Source organism: Tenrec ecaudatus, chromosome 12 (genome assembly GCF_050624435.1).
Source record: "Tenrec ecaudatus isolate mTenEca1 chromosome 12, mTenEca1.hap1, whole genome shotgun sequence".
In the NCBI taxonomy this organism is placed as follows: Eukaryota; Metazoa; Chordata; class Mammalia; order Afrosoricida; family Tenrecidae; genus Tenrec; species Tenrec ecaudatus.
Window position 1 is genome coordinate 128,632,918 of NC_134541.1, and position 24,903 is coordinate 128,657,820.

General features: G+C 53.4%; 1 protein-coding gene across 1 annotated transcript in view; it reads right to left on the reverse strand.

The window, feature by feature from the left end:
- Nucleotides 1–320: 320 nt before the first annotated feature.
- PRKRIP1 (PRKR interacting protein 1) overlaps nucleotides 321–24,903 on the reverse strand; it is a 31,047-nt gene continuing 6,464 nt past the window's right edge. Inside the window, exons 4-6 of the mRNA XM_075564902.1 lie at nucleotides 19,785–19,870; nucleotides 19,210–19,277; nucleotides 321–1,407 (exon numbers count right to left, since the gene is read on the reverse strand). Of these exons, the coding sequence (XP_075421017.1) occupies nucleotides 1,295–1,407; nucleotides 19,210–19,277; nucleotides 19,785–19,870 (267 nt within the window). The 3' untranslated portion in view covers nucleotides 321–1,294. The remainder of the gene's footprint in view (nucleotides 1,408–19,209; nucleotides 19,278–19,784; nucleotides 19,871–24,903) is intronic.

Below are 24,903 nucleotides of genomic sequence, written 5' to 3' on the forward strand. Positions count from 1 at the left end.
GGGGCCCCGAGAGGGCCTGCGGCCGGCACCTGAGGAGCAGACCACCCTGCAGCCACTGTCTGGGCAACCGGGCCACCTCCTTGTTGGGTAACCCGGGCCTCTTTCTGTCCCAGCTGTCTCTTCCAACCTTGTGTGGTATGGGAACTCCCCAAGAGAACTCTAAAGTAGGGAGAGGTCCGCCCCCTGCTCCCCCACCTTCAGGACTGCAGATTCAGAGAGCTCGGACACCGACTGGAGCGCTAAGAAACAGTTCAGACGGAAGTAACAGCACACCAGCCAGGCCCTGGCAGACGAGAAAGAAAGGTGTCAACACTCCCGGCTGGAGGGCGAGATCCTTTATTAGGGCTGATGCTGTAGTGGCAGGGCTCAGGTCGCGCAGGGGACAGTCTAGATCACGGCCCGTGTCTTGGTTCACCTCACTTGAAGCTGCCATCTCCCGAGTACCATCCCTGGCCAGAGGCACCAAGCACTAGGAACTTGCAGGGACTTGGAGGCTGAGACCAGCTGTCTGGCTGGAAAGTGCCACTCTAAGGCTGGCCTTGCTTATTCCTCTGGCCCCACGGCAAGTGGCCTGCACAGGGAGGACCCTTCCACTCCGAGCTGGCTCAGGGCAGCACTCCCCAGGCACACAGGCGGGGTTCTGGCCCCTCAGCTAGCCTCCTGGCCTCTAGGGGCACTCCCTGTCTGTTAACTCTGGCACCCATGTAACCCAAGTGCCACGCCCCGTCCTGGGAGGGCCAGTTCTGAAGGGCTTTTGTCCCAGAAGTCCCACCTACAGGTCAGGTCATGCCTCTGCTGTTTGTAGGTTCCCTGACGTCAGCTTCTGGCTCCCCCCATCTCCCTCCCCTCCTCAGGGTGGCGCCCAGCTCCCCCCACCTGGCTCCTCTCTAGACCTGCTGCCTTTTCCAGTCCCGTCTGCTCCCCAGAGCCCCGTCACGTGCCCCACACCGTGGGTCAGCTTTTCCTCCCCACGTCTGGGCCACCCATAGGAACCCCTGCACCTTCCCTGCAGCTTTAGGGATGAGCGTGTCCCAGGCCCAAACGGAACCTAGAGGTTTCCTGGGCTTCAGAGAAACCACCCCAGGGCCTCACTGTGCCGGGGCCAGGGCAGCTAAGGGGAGGGCCCTGTGTGCCTGAGCAATATCCTCCACAGTCCTGGGGGTGCGGGTGGGATGGGGGAGCTGAGGCCAAACAGCAGTGAGTGTCTGCTGGCTTCTGGACCCACAGAGGGTTCCTGAGGCCCGGGTCACGGGATGACCAGGCCCCGGACAGCTGCTGTGGCAGGCAGACGGAGTCATCGTTTCATGACGAAGCTGGGCTGGTCCTCTTCTTCCTCCTCCTCCTCCTCTTCGGTGCCAGATGCCCCCTCCGAGCTGTTGGACTGCAGCTCGTGGGCCTGGCTGTGTCCTGTAAGCACAGGGCCGTTGGACTGTGTACGTAACACACTCATGCTCAGACACAAACCACCGACCCTCCCTCCGCCCCTGTGCCGCAGCAGGCTTTCAGAGGCTGTTCTCTTGGGGAAACTGCCAGGCTTCTCTTGTGAGGGTTGCAGCTCAGCTTGCCTGGACGCCCCCAGGGGAACACAGAGGCCCTCCAGGGAGGCAGGGGGAGCGCTGGGGAGCCGGGAGCCTGGGCAGCCTCTGTGTGTCTCTCCAGCCTCTCAGGCAATCAGGGCTGGCCAGACCTACCACTGCATCCCAAAGTCTAGGAGACCACCCCTAGGGGGGGGTGGGGGGCTGCAAAAGCAGAGCTACTTTTCATGATGGGCTACAGCAAGCACTCGTTGAGTAAATGTTTTCCTGGAAAGGGGTTGTAAGACAAATGAGCTTGGGAACCTGTGGCTCAGGCAGGGCTGGCCTGGTCCATGTTCAGGCCCAAGGCCCTGAAGACCAGGCTCACTGCTTTGGCGGTGGCCCCAGCACCCAGTGTCTATAGGCTGCCAGCCCTCTGCTGATGGTAGGAGTTCCACATGGTGGTCTGTGCGCAGACTCAACAGCCACACACTAGCCAGTCAGCCGCACCTGGCTCATCCCACACAGGCCCAGAAGCTTCTCTCCTGACACTCCTCCACAGCCCCCTCCCTGACTGCCATGGCCGGGGCAGAGGTGCTGGCTGGAACGAGTGGAAGCAGGGGAGGGGTGAAGCCAGAGACTTCTCTGGCCCACAACCCAGGGGCACACCCACCCTTGGTGGACACATTGGCTCTGATGAACTTTCATGCGTTCATTCAATCCCTGGCCCTTCCTCAGCTGCACATCACACAGATAGCATCTCAAAGGGCAGCGGCGTAACAGGGACTATTGTGAACCAGCTCCTGGGTGCCAGGCACCATGCCGTGCATGTGCCATCTGGTTCTGTTCACCTAGCCTGTGGCACAGACTCAGCGCACAGGAGGAAAAGCAGGCTTGTGGTGCTGGTCACCCATTGTTTGCTCAAAGTCTCCTTCCTGCCAGCAGAACAGGATCTCAACGGACCCACCCAAACTTTAGGCCTCTGCCCTCACCGGCATCCTTACCTGTCTTCAGAAATGTGCATGGAGCCGGAGGGGCGCCAGAGGGGGATGAGCTAACAGAGGAGGGGGAAAGAGACAGGCCACAAAGTCCACAAACCTCAGCTCCTACTTCCAGCCACTGTCTGCACCCCCTGCCAGGAGCTCTGCTGAGAGCCTGGGCTAAGCCCAGCTAAACCTTACCGCTCCAGGACTCCCTTGGCTCTGCACGAGGCAGGAGAGGGGCTCGGGGCTGATCGTCAAGAAGCTGACACACACACACACACACACACACACACACACACACACACACACACACACCCCCCCCCCGTCAAGAAGCCATTACACACACACACATACATGTGAGCGCGTGCAAAGGGGGGTGCTCAGGTCACTGAGTGCTGCGGATTCCCAGTGAGCATCAGAGAAAGCTCTCAAGCGCTGCTGTGGCTGAAACCCCGTGAAAAGGCACCCCCTCCTGTAAGTCCACAGCACGATGTTTGTTGAGGCCTGGAACGGCACCCCGGGAAGGAAGGCTGCAGGTCTGGTACTTCACCCAGGTGCAGGAAGCCACGTGGCAGTCCCACAGAACGAGTCCACCCACCCAGTGTTTAGGAGTGCTTCTTTACTGCCAGGTACGAGGGTACCCCCCTCCCATCCTCACCAGTCAGTGGCACTTAGTGTCCCATAATCTGAGACCCAGAAAGGAAAGCTAAACAACAGATCACCCTCACCCCACTGCAGCCCCAGGTCGGTCTTTTTCAACTCAAGATGGAAACAGGTTGAGATACTGCTTCCCTGTAGTAGTCACCCATATTTAGACATTACCCTTTAAAATGCCAACGTTTTTACCCACTGCGTTTTGTCTTCTGGGGGAGATCGCAAACTCAAAATAACTCACTCCTTATTCCCACCAAACAAAGATGAGATCAAGAGTACGGGCAAAGTCAACCCCAGAAGACGGAGGGTGAAAACCACAAAGCGGATCTGCAGGGGCCTGGGCCTGGGGTGAAGGGAGGCACGCATCCCTCAGAAAAGCCCCCGCAGACCGGCACCTGGTTTAGTGAAACCTTCGCCCGTGTTTCCTGCTCCCATCTCTGCCTCTTCCCTGACCCTCCTGACTCTGTCCTTGGCTACTGCGGGTGGCCCTTTGCCCCGGTTGATCGTCCAAAGAGCCAAACAATCTAACAACGACCCCCTCTGGGACCACTGTTTCCCTGGACACTGCTGTTGTCAACAGGATGCTGAGCCCCAGGGCAGATTTCAGTGCTGCAGGCCTGCACTCAGGGGGGCATCGTCTGAGCGGTTCTACCCGTTAACTGGGTCTCTCCTGTCACGGTTCAGTTTTGCCCCATGTTTTCTTCCTCCCCCATCAATCCAGGGCCTTCTCAGGGCAGCTGGGTGGTAGCTGGGTACCATCTAGTTCTTCTGGTCGCAGGGTCGTGGAGACATTAGTGTCTGTGACTAATTGTCTCTGCCTCTGACTTTCATTGTTCTTCTTTCCTGCGGAGGCGAGAGCCCAGTGGCTGCATTTTGCATGGCTACTCCTGAGCTTTTAGGACAGGGTGCACACCACTGCTTGTAGACCGTGTGATGCCAACTGACCTGGGCGTCCCACAGGGCCAGCGGCTCCCCACAAGCACTCCTTTTACAGAAACTGCAGCGAGTATGTGGTGTATAAACAAGTCCCTACTAATAACCAGGTCTTTATCCACGAGCACGCTACAACTCAGTGCTTGAGCAGTCACTTTGGCATCTAGTATCCCCCTCACCTCAGATGTGACCGCTGGACGATGAAGAAGGAAGACCGTTCGTTTCCTTCTGCCGGACACAGACAAGGTCACTGGGAGTCGGACGGACTGGATGGAGCTAACAACAGCAGCAGCAAGTGTCCCACAAATAGCTTCCACCCGCCCATGAAGAAGCCAAGTAACCACCACATCAGCAGTTACCCACAGTAATGCCCCTCCCCCACCCCAGCCTGCAGTCACCTACCTACCCTGCATGCCTGGGGGAGGGTTTAAAAGGAAAAGTAGGTACCGGACAGACGTGAAGAGGATGAATCACATGAGTCTGAAAGGCAACAGAGCTTTAGAAATGAAAATCTGAGACTCTAAAATGCGGGAGTTGAAAGCAGAAACAACAGGGTTTTCAGTCAAAGTGATACCACAGAAGCACCCACGTCTAGGCCCCCACCAGGACTGACAGCAGCCCTCCCACCTAGCCACGCCCCAGGTACAGCCTGGAGTCTGCCTTGGTCTCTGCCATCTGGCCCACCCTGTGGGTGGACACCCACAGACAGGACGTCCCCCGGGAAGAAGTAGACCCCCTCTCTCCTGATTCCCAGTCCGTCAGCAACACAATGACGTGATGGGGAGGACAGAAGCCTCGTGCTTTCAGTAGGAACCATTTTATAGTCAGACCCAGAGCCCAGACCTCTTGGGGCCAGCCCCACGATATACTGCGGTTCCATCTGCACCGGACGGATGTCATGTCAGAACACTGTGATCTGTCACAGGCCCATCTCTCACCGTGGACACGAAAAACCAACTCGTACCTGTGAGTGCCAAGTTCCCAGAGTACTGACAAGGACACAACCACCAGTGGGACAGTCTGTTTACGTGATAGATGTGCACAGGGCACGTTCAACCCCCACGCAAGCTTTGCAGCCACTCCAGAGCACCAGTTTTTCCAAGCAGACCGCATGACCCATGTGGGGTGTGCCCTGACTGACCTCAGCTAGCAGGCGCCTGCACCCTTCCTCCTGTGTCAGTCTCCGTCAGTCGGCACCTGAAATGGTGGACTGTCTTTGCTGGGGCTCTTGGGTCGTGGCTGAAGCTGTGCAGTGGAGGCAACACTCCACCTCCTTGACAAGTGGGGAGACAACTGCTTTCTGGGACACTGCTGGGACAGGCCACCGAGGATCTGGGAGGTATGTGGTCTCAGAGCCTCTGCCTCCTTGCCCGTCTGCTCCTTTGGGCTCCACATGGACCCCCCATTTTCATTCTGCTCAAAGGACGACTGGGAGCCAGCCAGCTTGCAATAAGCCTCCTTTTCAATTCCAGCCATTCGAAGTTCAAGCGGGCCCCCCCAGTCATGCACCTGCTGCATTTCACTGGCCTGGGTCTGTGCTTGTTTTAACTGTCCCACCGACAGCAGATGATCTAAGGACATCTAAACCAGAAAAGTCCGTCACCCGGGTGGGCCCACTGCCTAGACTATCTCTACGGCAGCCGCTTGCCACGCTCTTCAGAGACCCTCCAGTCCCTCCACACAGCTGCCTCCTGCCTCCTCTCCCCTCCCAGCACCCCACTCTCCTGAGACTGACTTGGGCTCAAGTGAGTGGCCTGTGTCTTATCACGCAGTGATGCCACTGCATGGGGCAGCACAACCCACTCACTGAAAGGGGGGTGTGCAATTTGGTTTCAGTGGCCAATGGGAGGCTGGAGTCTTCCTGCATGAAAGTGAGTCCTGTCCATGCAGCGCTCCAGCTGGAGGCACTAGTGCCCAGCTGTGCTGGATGCCCAGGAGGCGGGCATCTGCCACAGCACCTGGTGATGAACAGCCACCAAGGGGGTGACTGGAGCACCTCGAGCAAGGCCTGGCGATGCCAGCGAGCAGCTGAGCAGGGCAGCCCAGTGGCCAGCCCCATGCCTCCAGCCAGTCACCACCTGCAGCTGCTCGCTGCCCTCCCTCCTTCCCACCCCCCACCCCCGTACCCGTACCCAACAAGGGACTCAGCAGAGCTCAAGACGATCACCCTCAGGCCGGCCCTTTGGGACCAGGCCTCCACCCTAAGCCACCCTGCTGATGCTGTCCCACTGGCCTGGAGGGGGCACGGGTTTAATGTTCCAAATGCCCGCCAGGTTACACATACAAAACCTTTTTGAAAGCACACTGACTTCAGTGAAAACAATGACGCCAATGCCGCGACACACTTATTGGGATGGCTACACTCCCCAAACCAGGCAATACCAGCTGCTGGCAAGGCTATGGAGCAAAAGAATTCTCACGTGCAGCTGAGGGATGGCCAGTTGGGAGGAGTTTGACAGCCGGCTTAGAATGAACCGCCAACAGGGCTCCTAGCGATTTCCCCATTTGCACTGGAAACTCAGGTCCACACCAAGCCCAGCACACACTGCCGGTCGCAGCGGCTTCCTTCAAACACCTGCTGCCATGAGTGCACTGCGGCGCACAGCGCCCTCCAGGGCAGGTGAACTGCTCCCAGAGTTTCTGAGCAGGGCGGCCAGCCCCTCCTTCCTCCAGCTCAGCAGCCGTTGGGTTTGCACCGCTGACCTTGGGTTATCACAAAGCACCCCAAATTGGAAGTGCCCAAGAAGTCCTTCCGAGGCGACGGGCAAATAGCACGATGCTGCTGGGAGGCAGGAAAGGGAGGAGCGGTGCCCTACAGGACTGCAGCTGGAGGGTGCCAGCTGTGCTTTGAGGAAAGGCCAAACAGCAGAGCCGGCCAGACAGACGGCGGACGTGAGTCCGGGAAGGAGTGAGGAGCACAGATGGTTTTCAGGCAAGGTGACGCAGACAAGAGCAGAAGTGCCGCACCCACACTGTGAAGGGGCCACCTGGGAGCGGATGGGGACAGCCAGAGGCACCAGGAGGACAGGGTGGAAGCCTCCACAAGCAAGTGTGGTAAAGAGTGCAGCTGCAGACAGGGTGACTCACATTAGCTTACTACAGACACAGATGATCACAGGAAGGGACGCTTGCAATACGCGTCCTGAGGAGCCCTGGTGGCGCAGCGGAAACGAGTCAGGCTGCCAACCCAAGACCAGCAGTTTGAATCTACCAGCTGCCCCCCAGGGAGGAAGATGATGTTTCTGCTCTCACAAAGATTTCCGGCCTCAGACACTCAGAGGAGCAGTTCTATTCTGTCCTGTAGGAGCACTGTGAGCCAGAATCGACGCGATGGCAGCGAGTTGTGCTTTTTCGAGACTTCTCCAGTGTGGCTCTGGCAGCACAGTGGTGATGTGCTGGTCTCCTAACCTGAAGTTCAGCACTCAAACCCACCAGCTGCTTCTCCAGAACAAGCAGAGGCTTTGGGCTCCCTTAAAGAGCGGCAGTCTCGGAAGCCCACAGTGCCAGATCTGCCCTGTCCCACAGGGTCATTATGAGTCAGCACAGACTCAAAGGCAGGAAGTGTGTGACGCAGGGCTGTTAGCGGAAATGTCAGCGGTTCAAACCCATTGGCTCCTCTACGGAGGAACACGGCACTTTCTACTCTTATTCACATTGCTCAACCACCCCACCCCCCCAAGTAAAAAAACAAAAGCCATTGCTCCATCTGTAGATGGTGCCCTCATGCTGCAGGGGGTTAAGAACTGGGCTGCTCCATCTGAGCCCATCACACTGGGGGAACGTTAAGGGTGGGAGAAAAGCAAGGAAACCCTGGGAAATACCAAATAAAGACTTTGGGGCCCGGGCACGCCACCCCTCAGACTCGACCAGCAAACACTCCGCAAGGTCGACAAACACACCTGGAGCTATTTATAGGCTCTTCTTTTTTTGTCGTAATGTTTTTCCTTTTGTTGTTTTGCTCTGTCTTGTTTTTGTGCTTATTATTGTCTTTTTCGTGTCTATCTAAATAAGATAGGTGGATAAACAATCTGGAGGAGAAAACAATGGGACTGATGATTTGGGGGAAGGGGGTTGCCACAGAAGAGGGGAGGGCAGGGGAAAGGAAGGGGGTTGTGAACAAACCCAGGGACAAGGGAAAGACCAGCGATTTAAAACCAATGGCGAGAGGGTATAAGATGCCTGGTGGGGCTTGATCAAGGGCAATGTAGCCCAGAGGAATTACTGAAATCCGAATGAAGGCCAAACATGATAGTGGGACAAGAGGAAAGAAAAATGAAAAAGAAGAAAGAACTAGGTGGCAAAAGACATTTACAGAGGCATAAATACAAGCATATACATATGCAAATATATATTTATATTAACAATAGGGAAATAGATCTATGTACATATATTTATGTTAAATATTAAGGCAGCAGAGACTTTGGGTCTCTACTCAAGCACTCCCTTAACACAAGAAAACTTTGTTCTGGTAACATGGCACTCTGTGATGCTCTTCTTCCTGACAATATCGCTGAAGACAAACTGGGTGCATAAACAAATGTGGTGAAGAAAGCTGATGGTGCCCGACTAGCAAAAGATATAGCGTCTGGGGTCTTAAAGATTTGAAAATAAACAAGCCGCCATCTAGCTCAGAAGCAACAAAGCCCACATGGAAGAAGCACGCCAGCCTGTGCGATCACGAGGTGTCAATGGGATCAGGTGTCAGGAATCAAAGACCCAGAACAAAAAAATCATATCAATGTGAATGAGGGGGAGGGCGGAGTGGAGACCCAAAGCCCATCTGTAGACAATTGGACACGCCCTTACAGAAGGGTCACAAAGAAGAGACAAGCCAGTCAGGGTGCACGATAGCACCGATGAAACATGCAACTTTCCTCTAGTTCTTTGATGCCCCCACCCCCACTACCATGACCCCAATTCTACCTTACAAATCTGTCTAGACCAGAGCAAGTATGCGGTTACAGATAAGAGCTCAAAACAGGGAATCCGGGACAGATATGCCTCCAGGACCAATAATGACAGTAACAATACCAGAAGGGTAAGGGGACGGTGGGGGAGAAAGGGGGAACCAATCACAATGGTGTACACAAAACCCCTTCTCAGGGGGATGGACAACAGAAAAGTGAGTAAAGGGAGATAGCAGTTGGTAATTAAGACATGGAAAAAAACCATATAAATTATCAAGGGTTAATGTGGGAAGCAGGGAGGGAGGGTGAAAAATGAGCTGATACCAAGGGCTTAAGTAGAAAGAAACAGTTTTGAGAATGATGACAATAAATGTACAAATGTGCTTGACACAATGGATGGATGTGATAAAGAGCTATACAAGTCCCCAAAAAAATGATTAAAAAAAAAAAAAAAAGAACTGGGCTGCTAACTATGAGGTTGGCAGTTTGACCTACCAGCTGCTCCAAGGGAGACAGTGGGGGCAATGTGCATCTGAAAAGATTTCCAGCTTGGAAACCCGTGGCACAGTTCCACCCTGTCTCCCAGGGTTGCGACGAGGGTCACCGCCGGCATGAGCTGCAATCACCAGCAGTGGTTTCAGCTGCGGGCCTTCCATCAACAACCATCCCCCCACGCCCCCTGCAGCTACCCGGGTCTCAAATGCTGACCTTGCATCAGGAGGCCTGAGAGTTCCTGGAAGAAACAGGTAATTCTAGACTGGAGCAGAAGACAGACAACAGGAGCCTGCACAAGATCAGCTGGGAAGATCTTGGTGTGCCCGGAAGGAAATAAGCAAGTATTAAAACAAAAATCCAAACCAACCAACCAACCACAGAAAGCTCTGTAGAGATGATGGTGTCTTCAGAGGGACACGGGACGCAGCAGAGTGCCAGCTGGAGAAGCATCGTAATTTACTCCAATGCCAAGATGCTCGAACATACTCCAAAGTGCAAAATCCAGACGCAGGACTGTACCCTGCTGCAGCGACAGACAGAGAGCCGACTACAGAACTCTCGGGGGCGAAAGGCAGAACCTCCGGCCTGAACCCCAACTCTCCCGTGCAGCAGCATCCGCTTCCAGGAGGCGGGCTCCACCCGTCACTCATTTCAAAACAAGAAAAAGAAAAATGGGGGCTGGCCCCAATCCCAACTACGTGGACAGCCCCCCTCCCCCAGGAGAATTTACTTCAGAGGACAGCACTGGAGCTACAGCTCAGGGAGAGGGACATGTTTGATCAGAGCACACAGGAGCAAATGAAGGGGGAGGGAGAGAGTGGGGCACATCCTGGCTTGAAGACAATATACCTGCTCAGAGCAGCCAATGCACAAAGACCATATGGCCAGCCCACTATGAGACACAACATCCCTCACTGACCCCCCCACAGGGGACAACACTAGAGACACAGTAAGGGAAAGGCACCCGATCTGATCCCACCACACTGAGGCAAAACACTAAGGGCCTGCAACAGAACAGCAAGGGGAACAGAGCAAGGGAGTATCAAAAGTAGACTTTGGGGGCCAGGGCATGGCACCCCATCAGATTCAACCAGAAAACACTCCTGAAGGTCGACAAACAGACCTTGAATTATTTATAGGATTTCCTTCTTTGTTTGTCACTGATTTTTGCTGTTGTTTTCTTTTGTTGCTTTGCTGTCTTGTTTTTTGTGCATATTATTATCTCTGCAGGCCTATCTAGAGAAGATAGGCAGGATCAACAATCTGGAGGAGAAAACATTAGTTCTGGGGCGACAAGGCAGAGGGGGAGGCGGGGGAAAGGAAGCAGGTGTTAACAAACCCAGGGACAAGGTAACAAGTGATCTGAAATCGATGGCGAGGAGGGTGTAGGAGGCCTGGTAGGTCTTGATCACAGGCAATGTAACCAAGAGAAATTACTGAAACCTAAATGAAGGCTGAGCATGATAGCGGGACGAGAGGAAAGTAAAAGGAAATAGAGGAAAGAAGTAGGAGGCAAAGGGCATTTATAGAAGTCTAAACACAGGCATATGCATATGTAGATATATGTATACATGACGATAGGGAAATAGATCTATGTGCATATATTTATAGGTTTAGTATTAAGGTAGCAGATGGACATTGGACCTCTCCTCAAGTACTCCCCCAATGCAAGAACACTTTGTTCTACCAACCTGTTATTACATGATGTTCACTTTCCCGACACGATCGATGAAGACAAAGCGGGTGCATAAAAAAATGTGGTAAAGAAAGCTGATGGTGCCAGGCTATCAAAATATATAGCATCTGGGGTCTTAAAGACTTGAAGATAAATAAGTGGCCATCTCACCGAGAAGCAACAAAACCCACATGAAAGAACACCAGCCTGTGTGATCACAAAGTGTCCAAGGTATCAGGTATTGAAGAACAAAAAATATAATCAGTGTGAATGAGGGGGAGTGCAGAGTGGAGACCCAAAGCCCATCTGTAGGCAACTGGACTGCCCCTTTCAGAAAGGTCACGGGGAGTAGACGATCCAGTCAGGGTGTATTAGAGCACTGGTGAAACATACAACTTTCCTCTAGTTCTTTAATGCTTCCTCCCCCACTATCATGATCCCAATTCCACCTTACAAATCCGGCTAGACCAGAGGAGGCACACTAGTACAGATAAGAACTTGAAACCCAGGGAATCCAGGACAGATAAACCCCTTAGGACCAATGATGAGAGTAGATATCAGGAGAGTAAGGGGAAAGTGAGGGGAGAGAGGGGGAACTGATCACAAGGATCTACATATACCCCCTCCCCGAGGGACAGGCACCAGAAAAGTGGGTGAAGGGAGACATCGGACAGTGTAAGACATGACAAAATAATAATAATTTATAAATTATCAAGAGTCCGTGAGGGAGGGGGGAGCAGGGAAGGAGGTGGAAAAACGAGGAGCTGATGTCAAGGGCTCAAGTAGAAGGCAAATGTTTTAAGAATGATGAGGGCAACAAATGGTGCGTGGTCTGCCCCCAGCAACTTGCTTTCAGAGGCGGGATGGAAGGGGCGGCTACAAGGACAGTAGGCAGCACGTCCTTCCAGTGGGGGCAGTGTGAATCTACCCTGACGCCTAGAAGAAAGGCCTGGTGGTCTGCTTCCAGAAAGTCACAGCCATGAAACCCCGGGAAGCCCATGCAGTCACCAGGAGCTGGAACTGGTTCACTGGCAGGCGCGCTCTCGGCTCATTTGTTTTCTGTTACAGTGGCGAGACCAGACAAGGGTGACTCCGGCTAGGCGGTCCAGGCCCAAATCAAAAGCCAGACCCTGATCCAGCAATGTGTGGTCTTGCTCCGACAGCCCTGCCTCTTCAGCCCAGCCAGGAGCCACACAGTCCAGCAACCCCAGGGGAAGGCACTCCGCACAGCACGGGCGAGCCTGAGAGACCCCAACAGCTGCCAGGAGCCACCAGAGACACGGGCGCCAGGGGGAACGTGAGCCCTCAGTGGGATCGTGGGGCAAGAAAAGGCCATGGAGGGGGTACTGAGGGGCTCTGTACCCAGTCCAGGCTTTGGTTCATCCTAACGCTGACGAATGCACCACAGTAACGGAGGGTGCTAACAATGCTGGGAATGCAGTAGGGTGTCCAGGGGAGGCCTCTGCTCCCAGTTGGTAATTCTCCTGTAAACCTAGGTCTAGAATTCATGTAACAGACACAAAGGCTAACTGCTTGCCCTCCAGGAGCCCAGATAACAGATATGCACCAAGCGCGACCTGGTAGTTGGGAGACTGGAGGGGGAATTTGGGGAGCAAAAGGCTGGGTCTGCCGGGCCTAGGCGGAGAGGAAGCAGCCAGCCGTGCACAGGAAGGATGAGTAAGTAACCGAGAAAGGCAGAGCACAGAGAGCGGGGCGGGATGACCCGTGGGTCCGAGGCCTTGGAGCACCAGCGTTGCAACTCTGAGCACCTTCTAGGCACCCACCCCTGCCCCAACCCCCTCCCGTTGTGAAGCGGGGGTCAAAGGAAAGCTGCCTTATGACGCTGTAGCATCACGAAGAAGCCTGTGGACTGGGGTGGCGCAGAATCCATGTTCAACAAACGGTAGCCGCTGCTCTGATTGACACAGAACGAGTGACGCCCATGTAACCCATGACTCAATGAGCACGTGCATGCGTGCATACATGCGTGCGTGTGTCAGGCCCGGGAAGAGTGGAGAAAACCTGGGGGGGGGGGGTGTCAAGCAAGCTCTGGATCTACATTTTTGTAAGGCTTTGCCCAAGTCCCCAGCCGAACACTGCTGACCACTATGGCTGCCCTTCTCAGACGGGGGAAGCCTGGTGTCTCGGTCAGTGCCCGTAGGGACATGGTGAGCACACACAGCCGTGGATCGCTACTGGCAGTCAATATTGGCCCTAGCCTCTCCAAAGCACCTTGAAATGTACCCGAACCCACAAATTCTTTCCCTACTCTGTGACCTAGCCATCGCTACTGTTGCAACCCAGCTGAAGGAAATAATCCAGGAAGCAGGAGCAGCGAAGGACTGAATGTGCATTGTCTGGCCAAAGTCTGTAACTCGCCTCAAACGGCCTCTCCCTGCAGGGGTCTGGTACGGAGGACGATACTGATAGGATTCCCCTGAGTGGCGGTGAACAGGAGTCCATGGAATGCCGGCACGGCTGTAAGTATGTACACAATGAGCCCTCTGAGAAGCAGGAGGAGGGATCTCATTACTAGCAAAAGCCACGCATGGAGCACACTCTCGTAGGCCCGAGGTCTCAACACAGCATGGAACAGAGGGCTGGACCTCCCAATCCACAGAGCAAATGAAGGTGAGTGCTTCTGTGCAGGAGGCCAGCTGTGCAGTGAGGGGCCTCTGGACACTGAATTCAGGGAGCTGGGCTTGCTGAACCCAGGGAGCAAATGCCCTCTGGCTGGGGCTCACTGCAGCGGTCTGCCCTCTGGGCACTGAACCTGAGCAGCCTGAACCGTTGTAACATGGCCTGGTGAACACTGCTCAATCACATGACAACTCGTCCACTCCTTAACAAACACTTAAATCTAGCATTTTATCTGCCTGCCAGAGGTAACTTAGAGCGCACGTCATAGGACATCTTCTGTTAAAGGACAACTGCAATCAGTCTACTGCAGAAGGCAGCGGAGAGGGCTCCGAGGGGTCAGCTCATACGCCCACAGGTCCACGCCACACACGACCTGAGGCCGGCCACGAAGCCACTAGTAAAAATGCCCGTGTCTTCGTCTCCGCGGGGCGCACGCTGAAAAGGATGCCGGGAGACGCGGTGGTGGAGGGGATGCGCGGGGCAGTTTGGAAACACAGGCAGCGCTGAGCAAGAAGGACGGGGCTTTCTACTCCCTTCAACAGTCCTCTGGGACATCCACCCGCCGGGGTCGCTGTGAGTCAGCCGTGCCTGATGGCAGTGAGTTTGGTGTTGTGTGTGCTGGGGAGGGGGAGTGTTTGAGGTCAGGGCCAACATCACACTGCCCACAAATCCAGGTGGACATTCCCTCCAACACTGAAGCTTTGACACAAGTTTACAAGAAAGTCAACCATTTCAAGACGGAGCAGGCGTTTTAAGGAAGGTCGGGAGGGTGGGTAGTGGAATTCCAATCCAAACTGTAGCTTCTGAGGGACCTGCTGGCCAGTTACAGTAGAGTCAGAGCCGTCCGTTAAGGAGGCTGTGAATGACTTGACTATTTTCGGGAACCTCAAAGGGGTCATCTTGATAGATTTTCTCAAGGGACCCCAGGAGTGATCACATGGGCTTCTTCAAAGGTAGTTTAAGATGACAAAGGGGCCAGAAAAGCTGTGTGAGGACCCCCCCCCCCGCCCCGCCATGCAGAGGGTAAACAAGGTCAGGCAGTTCCCTGGAAAGTCTAGTCTGCTCAGCAGACAGCCCTGCTCTCCCTCCTTCCTTGTACCTCCAAACTCAGAGAGCACACAGAAGGTAATGCATGCCACTTCGAGTATTTTCCACCAACACCATAATTCAGTTCCTGTCAGTCTTTCTTATTCATTGTCCCGTTTTCTTACAGACAGCAGGCCATCGAGAATATCATGCAGGCTGTGGGCCGGGGCCTGTTGAGTTCTCACAGTGGCATTACCAGAAGAACCAGTCTGCTTGGAGAGAAGCATGGCCGGAATGCACCCAACATACAAAGATGATGAGACTGCATCTCACATACTTCGGACATGTTACCAGGAACGACTGGCCAGTCCCTGGAGGAGGACACCTGCTCAGTAGAGGCCAGCAAAAAAAGGAAAAAAGAGGATTCCTAGCAAATGGACGGACACAGTGGCTGCAGCGGTGGTCTCATTGTAGCAGCGACGGCGAGGGCGCAGGACTGAGCAGGGCCGTGTTCTATTGCACAAGGCTCACTGTGCCTCCAGCCCTGACCATCAGCAGGAAACTCACTTTAAACAGCACGGTCTGCACTGGCTACAATTTCACAGACCAGAGCACTTCCTCGCGGGCAGGATACGGACCTCTGCTCATGTGCTCCTGTAAATGGTCACCAGCACTGTTTCCTGAGAATGCTGGACCTCCGACTTCTCCTCCTCCCACCCAATTCTGGAGTGGCCTTGGAAACTGACAGCCTTGCGGTCACAGAAGCCATGGGCACCAGTAGCCCAGTAGTCGCTGGGACCAGAAGAGGCTTGGAACGCCTGGAAAGATGCCACCCCCATCCCCCCACCCCCATTACTCTGACCTGCCTGCTGTTTGTTCCCTGTGAGGCTTCCTTTAGTTGACCTGACTCAGCGCTTAATCAGCATGAACTGCCTTTCCTCCGGGCTGTTTTTTTAAATAACAAATACAAATAAAACACAGAGAATACAGGACAGAGAAGTGCTGTCCCTAAGGTCCCTGAAGGCGTGCTCCCTAAGGAAGCGCACCTGTTTAAGAGGGAAACATGGGCAATGAGAATCCAGAGGGGGCGCCTTGGGAAGCCCCAACGTCTTCATGGGGCTCTAGAAAGCTATGCAGAAGCACAAGGCTGCGTGCACATCCAAACACGACCTCTGGTTGACCTTGAGTCTGTGCAAGTTCTGTGCGGCGAAGGCAGCATGGCAAACTGCCTGCAGAGTCATGAAGATGGGTCCCAACATGCACACAGTCACTCGGTAAAGACGAGACAGAAACTGTTTTCTAAGGCATTTCCGAAGATCGCAGCCAATCATTAGCTGCCCACCAAGCAAACAAAAAGCTGAAGCTTTCTACTTCTCTAAAGAGTTCAGTCTCAGGGGAACCGATCTCGGGGATCTACATGTAACCTCCTCTCTGGGGGATGGGCAACAGGAAAGTGGGTGAGGGGAGACACCGGACAGTGTGAGATAGGATAGAGTATTAATTTATAAGTTATTAAGGGTTTGTGAGGGAGTGGGGAGCGGAGAGGGAAAAAAAGCAAATGAGCTGATTCCAGGAACCCAAGTGGAAGGTGAATCTTGAGAATGATGAGGGCAACGAATGCATAAGGGTGCTTTACTCAACTGATGTATGTATGGATTGTGATAAGAGGTGCATGAGCCCCAATAAAATGATTTATTAAAAAAAATCAGGGGCTTACGTGGAGAGCAAATGTTTTGAGAACGATGAGGGTAATGAATGTACAAATGTGCTTTATACAATTGATGTATGTATGGTTTGTGATAAGTGTTGTATGAGCCCCCAATAAAATGATCAATTTTAAAAAAGAAGAAAAAAACAAAGAGTTGAGTCTCGGAAGCTCCCAGGGGCAGTTCTACCCTGTCCTATCGGGTTGCTATGAGTCAGTACTGACTTGATGGCGGTGAGTTTTATGTAAACTGAACGGACCTCAGTCACCACCTGCGACTTTGCAGAACTGGTTCAGGAGTCGCTAAACACACACGGAGCAACAGCAAAAACAAGTTCCGGGGAGGGAGGGAGGGAGGGCCAAGCTCCCTGGAACCTTTCCATTTCCTAGCAGTCCAAGCTAGAGCAGCCTCTCAAAAGAACATGAGGCTGGCCCGTGTTCAGTCCTCCGGTCCCTGGCCCGTGAGCACGTCATTCGGGAGAGCAAGGAAGAAAAGTGGGTGCAGTGACTGAGCGGAGGGATGGAGTCCTGGCCATCTTTTAGAAAAAGGTGAGGCTCAGCCTCACACTAGAGAGGGCAACACCCAGTAAACATCGGACTCCTGTGGAAACTCTCCTGGAAGGGGTCAATTGCATGTCAATGTCAGTAAGAGCAAATGATCACCCCACCCATCCAGGAACCAGAAAGCAGCTATCGGGTTCAGTGATACGCTGGAACAGGGGTCACTCTCCTTGGACTTCTCTAGCTGGGTCCTTCCTGGGGGAGTAGATGGTACCCCTGGCCTTTGGAGGTTCTGAGGAGGGCAGGAGCGGCAGCACCGTGGGATGCTGACCCAGTATCTTCTCCCTATCCCTCCTCGTGAGGAGAACCACACCCCTGAGCAGAGCAGCAAGGTCCTCCGCCCCCAGCGATGCGCATGGCAGGTGAAGGCACTCACAGCAATCCGGCTTTCTACTCACCTAGCCCACTGGCAGCTAGACAGAACCAAGCGGCCAAGCATTGCTCAACGGGATAGACAGTAGGCATCTGCTGGGCTGGATACTTTCGGGGAACCAGTTAAAAAAGCAGGCAGACCAGGCAGGTGCTCTCCCCGCTTCCTGCTTTGAACACAGGTAGGATGCCAGGAGTTGCAGCAGCCACCTTCTTCCCACAGGGAAAAGGCCAAGACTACCTGAGAGGTTGGGCCTGAGCTGCTGAGCCCCCAGCCCCCCAATTTCTCGCCAGGTGAGAAGCACACACTCCTCACTTCGAAGTACTGATAGCTGAGTTTTCTGCGTCTTGTAACCTCAAGCCTGAATTGATGTGGTGACGGTGTCCGACACACAAAATCCCCTCTGCTAGAAATGCTGGGGCTTGCCCTCCACGTTTCCCTCCTGGACAAGGCTGAGAGAGGGTACAGCAGTGGGCGCTGCAGCAGCAGCGGCTCTCAACCACAAAGGGGCATCGGCTTTGTGGTTGTTACACCGGTTCATGTGGACCTGATAAGGAAATGCAGAGGTGGAGTCTAGCCTGTCAATCCGGTCACAGCCTGATGATGCCTCCTTGTGGGCATGGCCTTCTCACGAGTCTAAAGAGGAATTTACGGACTAGTATTGGGCATGTGGGCTAATATCAGACTTATGGACTTGACCTGGACTGGGATGTTTTCTCCATGTGCAACTGCCGTTTGATATATAACTCTCTCTTACACATGGGCATCTCTGGATTTGTTTCTCCAGTCAACCCGGCCTTACACAGGCTAGTCTGAGGGTAGGGAGCCAGGGGACAGAGCGAGGCATGGCGAACACTAGTGACGTCATGGAGCTGGCTGAGCAGCCAGGCTGAGGGATGTTTCTCTTGAACTTTTATGAGAGCCAATCTCTTTTTTGTGGCTTATTCCAGGCTGGCTTTTTAATACTTGCAACTAAGGGAGTCCTCTCGAAGACAAGTAAGCCCTCAGTGTGTCAGTGGCCAGTCCAGCAGCTCCATCAGACCACAATGAGCCAAAGGTCAGAACTAAAAATGATGAGTGAGGGACACCACGGTCAAGTGGCCTCACACAGTCCCCAAAGACAATGCTTTCTATTCTACTTTGGTAACTAACAACGGGGGTCTTAAAAACTCAGGAGAGAAGAGTGATAAAACTTGGAGATGTACGGAAACAATCAGAACACACACACACACACACACACACACACACACACACACCCATCTCCATGCCCGAGACCAGAACTAGATGGTGCCTGGCTACCAATCCCCACTGCTCTGAAAGGGCTCATATTAGAAGATTCCAGAAAGAACAGGAGGGCAATGTGGAACAAAACTCAAAACCCCACGAGACCAGGCACTAGTGGGACCCCAGAGACTACAAGCCTTGGTCTCCCATCAGGTCTGGAAATGGCTCGTTTTTAGCCAAACAATCTAAGCAGGCCTGTGAGGAGAATTAACACTAGGGAGGTACCGGTGCCCGAGAGTCATCAACCATTGGAGATCACAGGGGTCACATTTACCCAAGGACAATGTTCACAAGGGTTAGGGGAGGAGGAAGAGGAAAGGAAATGGGAAACAGGAAATGGCAGGGGGTGGCCCCCATGACATGAAACAAAACGTGTAAGACTGTCCAACAGAAACCAGATCTGCGGCCAGCCTTCACCCAACTCACGAGGACGAGCTGGAGGAGACAGAGGAGCACCTGTACCTTCTGTGGGCTTCTTCTGCTCAAGTTTCACCTTCTTTGCCAGTAATTTCTTCTCTTTTAACTTCTGTCTGCAAATGTAGAAGGTAAGTTCAGTGTTACCGCGTCCACATTCCATGAGGGACACCGAAGACCCCCACCCACCCACGATCCTGCTACGCCGACGTCCGCAGCAAGCTGTCTCCACGGGCAGCCCGCAGGCGACGCTAGCAATCTCCGACACAGGCGGAGGTAGCCCTCACGCCACGATACTGAGCGGCCCTCCTCGAGGCTCCTTTATTGAGAAATGAAAACAGGCAGGCACACACACCACCGATAATCACATCATCACCCGGGGAGGCCACAGATCCCAACTTCAGGGAGAAGGGAAGTGCGTCCACAGCAGATCGCCAAGGAAACATCAGAGGTGTGCCAGCACCAGAGGCCCAGCAGGAAGTGAGTGGCTCTCTCCTCAGGCACTGGAGGAAAAGTCCTCCCTCTACCGGTCCTTTCCACCACAGGCCACGACGCCCCCATGTCTCCAACGCGTAGCCGCCCAGGACGTCCCCTCCCTGCCCTGCCACGCCCATCGCCCTCACCGCTTCTTCCGCCGCTTTGCAGTCTGCTCCTCCGCAGCCATCTTGTTCTTTTGCAGTCTCTTCTGGAACTCTGCATCCAATTTTTGCTGCAAAAAAACCCCACACGGTTAGTCTGGCTCGATTGTAGCGTGTTTCCGCTTGGGCTGGGTGAGAATTCTAGAAGTTATGCCAATGGGTGTACATGCCCCACCTGGGCTGCTTGCGGCTAGGCAGTGCTGCGCTGGGCCAACTCAGGGACCGGTCACCACAGCGGCACCAAACGCGGGCTGGCCCTGCGCACTCTCGCCATCACTGTGAGGCTTGAGCCTACAGTTGCAGCCCCTGTGCCCATCCATCTCATGGAGGGTCTTCCTCGTCTCCACTGACCCTCTACTGTACCAAGCATATGGCCCCTCTGTCAGAAGAATGCGACGCCTGTCTTGGAAGACGTGCAGCTGGACTGCTCCTTAGAGATTCTTCAACATGTTTCCAGGGAACACCACAGCCGGGCGTCTTCCCGGCAGTCTGTGGCAGTCAGTGCCCTTCATGCCGACACCTTCATTCCAGGACACCCATCCTCCTGCTCCCTGCCCAGCTCCCACCTGCAGAGGTGAATGGAAGCACCAGGGCTCAGGGTGGGCTCACCTTAGTCCCCAAAGTGACAGCTCTGGGATTTTAACCTCTTAAAGAAGTCTTTTTGCAGGATCTAGTCCACAAGTCGGCACCAAGTCACGATGCATGGCTCTCTGATGGCAGGGCTGCTTTCTCTTTGGGAACAAAATCTAAGTCCAAGTGCACACGCAGGGCACTCCCTGAGGGCTGGTGGCCTGTCTCTTCCTATCCGAGGCCAGTGTTTGGAGCCCATCAGATGGAAAAGGTGAGGAGAGCCCAAAGGGCTGGACTTTCAAGTCTTTGTGCTCGCTAGTGGCCCTACAGGGCAGTGCAGAGCCGCCCAAGTGGGTTTGGGAGACGGTGAATCTCTGTGGGAGCAGAAAGCCTCATGTCGTCCCTGCCGGGTGGCTGGTGATTTCTAACTACTGACTTTGTGGTTAGCAGTCCAACAGGGAACCCACAGAGTGGCAATGAGTTTTCTGAGTCTTACTCCCAGCTATGATGGGCTTAGTGCAGCAATGGTGAAGCACTCGGCTGCTAACCGGAAGAATGACAGTTCAAACCCACTGGTAGCTCTGCTGATCTATCTGCCTAAGAAACTCGAGGAGGCGGCTTCATTCTATCCCTCGGGTTGCTATCAGCTGAAATCCGTGTGATGGCATCCAACAACAAGAATCCTAGCTACGGTCACGGAACGACCGACTCTAAAATAGCCCCCACCTGCTACTAAACACACACACACACACACGCACCCACACACACACACTACCAAGGGTTAGAAAAGAACATTATATTTGGCAAAGTTAGGAGGTCAGTGAAAATGAGAGACATTCTCAATGTGTTTGTGGTAGTTATATAATCTGGTGTCAATCTGAGAGGATTACGAGGTCTGGCCTGTCAACCAAGAGATAACCATTGAGGTCTCTGTGTGGGCATGGCCTTCTCCTGAGAATTCTGGGAACCCTGGTTATTTCATCCTTGGAAATGAGAGACTTCTCTCTCCTTGCTCACTGTGCAGCTGACAAGACACATGGAACTATGCTAGTGCCTGAGCTGGAGATGTCACATGGACCTACCCTGAAGCAACCAGACCTCTGGAGCCGGAGAAGCCATGTAGAGACCCCTGCCAGTGCAGAGATGCTTCTACCGCCACTGACTTTGAACCTACTGGCCTGTGATCTTCCTGCAATCGGTGTCACTGCATGTTTCATGAGTCTAAAGAGGACTTTATAGATTGGTATCAGACATATGGGATAATATCGGACTTATGGACCAGATCTGGACTGGGATACTTTCTTAATGTACAATTGCTTTTTATATAAAACTCTCTCTTATATACATATGTTTGTCTATGAATTTGTTTCTCTAGTCTACCTGGACTAACACAGCAATGGACTGATACAACACGCATCTTCCATCATGAAGATGACATAGAACCAGGTAATGCTTGTTATACTTAACATCGCCACAAGGTGGTGCCAATTCAATGGAACTAACGAGAGAATGACCCAACTGGAGCACAAAGCCCGGTCTCCCTAGATCGCAGCAGAACTTGTAACCACTGTCACCAAGGGTCATAGAGTTGTGAGGAATGTGCATCGACTCAATGGCACCGAGTTAACCAAGAGAGCAGAGCCCTGGTGGTGTAGTGGTTATATATTGGGCAGCTAACCAAGAGGTCAGCAGTTCAAGACCACCAGTGGTGATGTGAGAGAAGACAAGCTTTCTACTCCCATACAGAGTTACTCTTGGACACCCGGATGCAGTTCTACCCTGCCCTACTGGGTCACTATGGGTCAGAACTGACTGTGACAGTGAGTGAGTGAACAAGAAGACAAACATTGTCGTCTACGGAGGCATTAAAGGTGTCGTGTCACCTCCCCTTCCTCTCGGTCACAGCCACCATGGCCCGCAGGGGAAGGGGAAGGAGCCGGCTGAGGGGCCGCCTCAACCCTGCCTGCTCTGCGCTGCCAGGGCACACGGATCTGTGCAGAGCGCAGTGTTCTCCTTAGAGCAGCACGTGGACACGAAACGCACCTCCCTGCACAGAAAACCGCTTGAGTTCCAGGGTGAACTAGAAAGCAAACCACTTGAACCTGGAAGCACCCCGTTTCTATAGAAGCTTCCTCTGCTGCACACGCAGCTGAGTGTACTAGCAAGTAAACAGAAAGGGGGCGGGGCCTGACTGGCTGGAGGTCTCTCAAGGTATGGTTGCCAGGGCGTGTGTCAATCAGTGTAGTGCGCTTGCCTCGGGTGTACTTAGTCCTCGGAGCTGCCATCAGGGCGACACGTCTTCGTCTCTGACCCAGGCCAAGGTTTGTGCACCTCGGCATGTTATCTGACTCTTGAAGTGCTATTTTAAAACTGCAGCCTATCGTGGTGTGTGAGGGTAGTCTGCTCCATTTCCTCCTCTCTGAAGAGCTTTAAAAGAAAGCGCTCCTACTCATCTCTGTGCTCAAAGCTTGTTGCTCACAGTGGCCAATCCGTTACAATGAGCTGGTCCACAGATGGGGTCAGTCGCCTAAGCCTTCCTCCTCAAACCTCACACTCACCGTCACTGAGGTGATTCTGACTCACAGCGGCCTTAAGGGACAGGACAGCGTGGATGGAGCTGCCCTGTGGGTTTCCGAGACTGGGGCCCTCTAGAGCAGAGAACTGCCACCAGAAGCTGCTGGTAGCCGAAAGAGTCACTAACATCTCACTCACTGCCATCGAGTCCAGGCTAACTCACAGCAAGCCCCTGTGGGTTTCCAGAACTGTCACTGTGTACGGGAGTAGAAAGCCCAGTCTTCCTCCCGAGGAGCTGCTGGAGGTTTCAAACTGCCCACCTGAGGATCGCAGGCCAGCTTGTAAGCCACACCTCCACCAGGACTCCTCACATCTGGGAGCTGAGAAGAGGCGGGGGACCAACAAGCACCGGGCGAAACAAGCACAGCAACTCTTCTGTAGGAAGCATCTGGCTGATCAAGGTGTTTACTGATGGGTGACTATTTAGTCCCCTGCCTCTGTGTCTCTGCAGACAAGCTTTGCAAAGTGACTGTTGTTTGTGACTTTGCTGTTAAAAGCATTGAGAGATAACTCAGCTATTTAAGATCTCTTTGAGGCTCTATTGAATCTTGCATATCCGTGTGATTGTCTTTGAATCTAGTTCTTTTATTATTCCAAAGTTAAGAAACTGTGACTAGTTAAGTAACATTTGCATAGATAAGAGTTTAGGAATGTTTAAGTTCTTTGATGTTTTTTTGTAACCAATTCCCTTGTGTAAGAGGAGTATATAAACCAAGCTTCAAATATACTCGAGGCTTCAGTCTATCAGATTGGAGTCCTCCAGATCCCATGCTTTGTACATATGGTCTAATCCCCCCCCCCACCGCTTCCTGACCTCAGCTGGAGGTGCTATGGAGATGAATAGCTCACTGGAGGGCAGACACACTTGCTGCTTGGTCTTCCTGCTGACAAGCCACATGGAGCTAAACTGATGCAGCAAGAGCCCTGGAGCTGGAGGAACCGCGTGGAGACCCACACCAATGCTGAGATGCTTCTGGATCCACGAGATTGTCTACCCACTGGTCTGTGATCGTCCTGCATTTGGCATCATTGCATGGCTACGTTGAGTCTAAAGAGGAATTTACGGACTAGTATTGACAATATAGGGTAATATCACACTTAAGGACTTGGCCTGGCCTGGGATGTGTTCTTAATATACAATGACTCTTTATATAAAGCACTTTCTTATACATGAGTGTGTCTATGAATATGTCTCTCTAGTCAGCTCAGACTAACATACAGACTCTAACCATATGCACTTTGGATATGTTTTGTGGAGGGTGAATCTCTTCTCTGAGCGCAGCAAACTTGTAAGCAATGTGTGCAGTATGACAGTCCAGTCTAGGTACCTACCCCAGCATTGCTCTGGCCTGGATGGTTCAACATGACCACCAGCACAGTGAAGCTGGCTGCTCCCATGGGTCCACCATTTTTGCTGTCGCCAACCACATTGTTAGGGCACATGTCTTTGATGGGGACATCCCTGACCTTGAAGCCTACACTGTCCTCAGGCAGAGCTTCACTCAAAGCTTCATGGTGATTTCAACCCTCTACGTCAGCCGTCATGCTGACTGGAACAGCGGTGACCCCCAGGCCAGGCTTCCGAACACTCGTCTCCACTCTGCCCACGGGAGCAGTGCCAACACCATGGGTTTTGCAAACATCCTGGAGACGCAGGTTCAGGGCTTGTCTGCTGGAAAAGTGGTGACAGGATGCAATCGAGGTGCTCACGCAGTGTGGCTGCACTGGCAATGCCACCCTTATGGGGACTTTGCATCCCGCCAGCTAGGGCTCCTGCATGTTGCCCCCACGCCAAACAGAAATGGGCACAAATGCTACTGTCTCAGGGTGGCAGCCAATTTTCTTAATGTAGGTGCTGAATGATTTCTTCCTAGCTCTTCTGGCTGTAGGCTGGCTCAGTGGAACCTACTTTGTTAACGCCAACAATTGTGTTACTTCACACCCAGGGTTAAGCCAGCAG